Source organism: Lucilia sericata, unplaced genomic scaffold, assembly GCF_015586225.1.
Source record: "Lucilia sericata isolate MDLA Ls3-8-SP2 unplaced genomic scaffold, ASM1558622v1 Contig000084F_arrow, whole genome shotgun sequence".
NCBI classification, from domain to species: Eukaryota; Metazoa; Arthropoda; class Insecta; order Diptera; family Calliphoridae; genus Lucilia; species Lucilia sericata.
In genome coordinates, this window is record NW_023994117.1 from 216,447 (window position 1) to 221,583 (window position 5,137).

General features: G+C 34.0%; 1 protein-coding gene across 1 annotated transcript; it reads left to right on the plus strand.

Moving 5' to 3' along the window:
• Nucleotides 1–1,709: 1,709 nt before the first annotated feature.
• LOC119599677 (fibrous sheath CABYR-binding protein-like) lies at nucleotides 1,710–2,567 on the plus strand. Its single transcript, XM_037949553.1, has one exon. The coding sequence runs from the start codon at nucleotides 1,787–1,789 to the stop codon at nucleotides 2,489–2,491; it is 705 nt and encodes a 234-aa protein (XP_037805481.1). The 5' UTR covers nucleotides 1,710–1,786; the 3' UTR covers nucleotides 2,492–2,567.
• Nucleotides 2,568–5,137: the final 2,570 nt, after the last annotated feature.

Here is a 5,137-nt window from a genome sequence, read left to right on the forward strand (position 1 = left end):
ATAGACTAGACTATAGACTAGACTATAGACTAGACTATAGACTAGACTATAGACTAGACTATAGACTAGACTATAGACTAGACTATAGACTAGACTATAGACTAGACTATAGACTAGACTATAGACTAGACTATAGACTAGACTATAGACTAGACTATAGACTAGACTGATAGACTAGACTATAGACTAGACTATAGACTAGACTATAGACTAGACTATAGACTAGACTATAGACTAGACTATAGACTAGACTATAGACTAGGCTATAGACTAGACTATAGACTAGACTATAGACTAGACTATAGACTAGACTATAGACTAGACTATAGACTAGACTATAGACTAGACTATAGACTAGACTATAGACTAGACTATAGACTAGACTATAGACTAGACTATAGACTAGACTATAGACTAGACTATAGACTAGACTATAGACTAGACTATAGACTAGACTATAGACTAGACTATGACTAGACGACTATAGACTAGACTATAGACTAGACTATAGACTAGACTATAGACTAGACTATAGACTAGACTATAGACTAGACTATAGACTAGACTATAGACTAGAATAGACTAGACTATAGAGACTATAGACTAGACTATAGACTAGACTATAGACTAGACTATAGACTAGACTAGACTAGACTATAGACTAGACTATAGACTAGACTATAGACTAGACTATAGACTAGACTATAGACTAGACTATAGACTAGACTATGACTAGAATAGACTAGACTATAGACTAGACTATAGACTAAACTATAGACTAGACTAAAGACTGGACTATAGACTGGACTATAGACTAGACTATGGACTAGAATAGAATGCATACTAGACTATAGACTGGACTACAGGCTGGACTGTAGACTAGAAAAGTTCCTAGAAACTATATGAAAGAGGAAGCATTTAAAAGTGATAGATCAAGATGCTAATATGAAATTTTTATTTCAGTTATATACATTTTTATTATTCGATTAATTTAAAACACTAGTAGCGATAACATACAAATAAACGTACGCGTATTATTAACGAGTATTTATGACAAAATTGACATTTATAGTTGTATATGGATGACATGTTTGTACATGTACAATTTTTTTAAATACGACCCACATTGAAATATTTGTACAATATCTAATAATTTCCAATTATGTTCTCCATAAATAAATTCCCTGATAATGAGTTATATTGAACTTACTACCATAAACTCTGCTCTCACAAGGTTGATTCAGGTTTTAATTAATAAAAAAGAAATATATAAATTTATGAAAAAAATTAATATTACACTTTAAAATCCGCTTATGTTTCGAATATTAATTTTGATAAGTGTTTACACTTTCAACACATCGGTTGATGGACGATTACTTAGGAAACCGATCACGTGCAGAGGTGAATAGAAAAATAAAAACATACATGATTATAACTTTAATTAAAGCCTAGAGAATTGTGTTTTAGCAAGAAACAACAACAATAAAAAAGAGGCCGATATCAAAAACGGACAATTTGTCTTTAGAACATATTATTATGTTGCTATATTCATAAATAATGTAAAAATTAATTTAAACACTTCTACTAGTAGTACATGTCATAAATTGAAATTCGTTAAAGATACACGACTAGGTAGAACTGTCATTGTCAGAGTCAGTGTCAAACTGAGGAAGAACTTCCTATATTTTGTATATAAGAACAGAATTTTTAAAAAATCTTCAGTACATTCATTCCCCACTTCAATCAACGAACATTGTTTTAACTAATTAAATTAAACAATTTGAAAATGTTTAAATTCACCGCAATTGTTGTTTTGGCTTTGGCTATTTGTGTAGTAGCGGATCCTATTCGCCAAAAGCCCTTGAGAAGACGAGTATCAGCTCGCCAACAAGCACTTCCTACACCAGCACCAACTGGATATCCCGCAGCAGGTGTTACCCCTGAAATTCCTTTCGAATTGCCTACTGAAACTGAAAAACCTGAAATTGTAACACAACAACCTGACGAAGTTTATGGTCCACCAGAAGTTGATGCCCAACAACCTGATGAAGTTTATGGCCCACCAGAAACTGAAACTCAACAACCCGACGAAGTTTACGGTCCACCAGAAGCTGAAGTACAACAACCTGATGAGGTTTACGGTCCACCAGAAACTGAAACTCAACAACCCGATGAAGTTTACGGTCCACCTGAAACTGACGCCACTCCCGAAATTGTTGAAGTAGTTCCAGTAGAAGCTGAAGAGGAAACAGAAGCCGAAGAAGTTGCCGAAGATTTAGATGAAGTAGATGAAGAAATTGTTGTTGATGAAAATGGTGCTGTAATTTCAGTTTCCAATACATTTGAAAAACCTGCTCGCTTGGTCTATCAGCGTTTCCCACAAAGACGCCAACCCCCAACAGCGGTACCTGCTCGTTTGACAAAAGCCAAAGTTGTCAAGCCAGTAAATTTCGTTTATACAGCTAGATTCCAAACCTTCCTAAAGAACTAAATAAGTATTTGTTAGTGTAATTTTAAATCAAATTGTTTGTTTTTATTAGTTTTACTTTTTAATAAATTTTTAACGATAATAATATGAAAGTGTTTTTATTACAACTTAAATTTAACATATGATACATGATGTAATAAGTACTTAGTGCATCCTGATATGATACATACATATGTATGTGTCAATATTACCACTGATTCGAGGAATTTTCCAACAAAAAATAATATCGAGCAGAATATTAAAACGAATATTTCAACTGTCGAGTTTCTCGAGCACGTAAATGTACTACATGTGCATTTGTATCATTACCGCAAAGTGGTATTTACTTTGGAAGCCTATTGAAACTGATATATCTTTTGCTGATACAATAGTAAAAGCTATCTGTGTTCTTTACAATATTATTATAAACTCTGAGGGAATCACTGATGCCATTTCATCAACTAATGTAGTTAACCATTCTAGAATCCCAGAACATAATGCCTTTAATTTCTATCGTTTCGTTGTAAGGTCAGTGTATTTTACACTGACGCATGGAGAGGGGGCAGATTGTCCACCAAAAAGGAAAAGAGCCACCATCTTACGCCAAAGTTGCCAGAAGAAGACACCGGGACGACTCTGCTAAGCAGTTTACGATGCCAATAATCCGACAGGCAAAATTCCAATAGACAAACCGAGTAAAATAGAAGACCTGGTCAACAATAAGATAGTGGAACACGCAATCGCTTCAAAGCCAAACAACCAATAGGAAGCGGGAGATCCATACTTCATATGGATACCAGGCCACTCGGTAGTAGTCGGCAACCTGAGTTAACCTGACGAACGCAAAAATATGGGTAAGAGAATCCCATAAGGCCTCTTGGAATAATGGGTAGAACCACAAAGATCCTGTGGGGTAACCCTGACGAGCGTAAGACGAGAAATCTCCTCAAAATGAGCAAGTCGGAGGTTAGTATGATGGCACGTATTCTGTGTGGACACACAGAATTACGAGCACATCTATACAAAATTGGACGAGCGGATTCAGACGAGAGTTAAATATGAAATCTGGAGTAATGTTATTCAGGAAATAACATTTCTCACTAACACTAATTGGAAAATTCTTAGGAATTACGTCCAGGAAAACAATGAAAAATAATATATTCAGTGAAAATTTGTTTATGACCAGCGAAGCTGCCATTCTGCATTGCTGTCTCTTTAGAGATTCCTAAAGCACTTTCGCTATCCGGTACACCACGTAGATCATACGCATATTTTGCCTCCATTGCCAGTATATTAATTGGCATCATTGCCGCGATGACAAAGGCCGCTTCATCAGATATTGTCCTATATGCACAGCATATCCGAAGTGCTGTAAGTCTATAGATGGAATTAATCTTTCTACAATTGGTAGATTCAGCCCATATCGGCGCACCATAAAGTATGGTGCTTTTGACTACTCCCGCGAGTACTTTCCTTCTTAGGTACTTAGGCCCCCTTGTGTTAAGCATTATGCGATGTAGTGATGTACATGTATTGCTAGTTTTATTTCTTATATAATCAAAATGACATTTAAACGATAAACGGTTGTCAATAATGATTCCCAGATATTTAATACAGTCTTTTGTTCTATCTATCTATCTATCTATCTATCTATCTATCTATCTATCTATCTATCTATCTATCTATCTATCTATCTATCTATCTATCTATCTATCTATCTATCTATCTATCTATCTATCTATCTATCTATCTATCTATCTATCTATCTATCTATCTATCTATCTATCTATCTATCTATCTATCTATCTATCTATCTATCTATCTATCTATCTATCTATCTATCTATCTATCTATCTATCTATCTATCTATCTATCTATCTATCTATCTATCTATCTATCTCTATCTATCTATCTATCTATCTATCTATCTATCTATCTATCTATCTATCTATCTATCTATCTATCTATCTATCTATCTATCTATCTATCTATCTATCTATCTATCTATCTATCTATCTATCTATCTATCTATCTATCTATCTATCTATCTATCTATCTATCTATCTATCTATCTATCTATCTATCTATCTATCTATCTATCTATCTATCTATCTATCTATCTATCTATCTATCTATCTATCTATCTATCTATCTATCTATCTATCTATCTATCTATCTATCTATCTATCTATCTATCTATCTATCTATCTATCTATCTATCTATCTATCTATCTATCTATCTATCTATCTATCTATCTATCTATCTATCTATCTATCTATCTATCTATCTATCTATCTATCTATCTATCTATCTATCTATCTATCTTTCTATCTATCTATCTATCTATCTTTTTTTTTTTTGATATGGGGTGCGGAATCTTCATAGATATGAATCATTTATCATGATTCATGATGTGAGATTCAACTATGTTGTGCGTCACCTACTCACTAAACCGCCTTCCCATCGTCAACCGCAAAACCCTACGGAACTGCTCTTAAGTATTACTTCGCAGGGCTGGTTAGCATTTACGCTACTTCTGCATATAACATTGCTGCTTGTGTTTCCTTTCGTGTTTTTTCCTCTTGTCGCAGGCGAAGATTCACGACTCTTATAAAATTTGAAATTAAATCCCAATGCTCTGTTGACGTTAGCATTACGTCTATTATGTT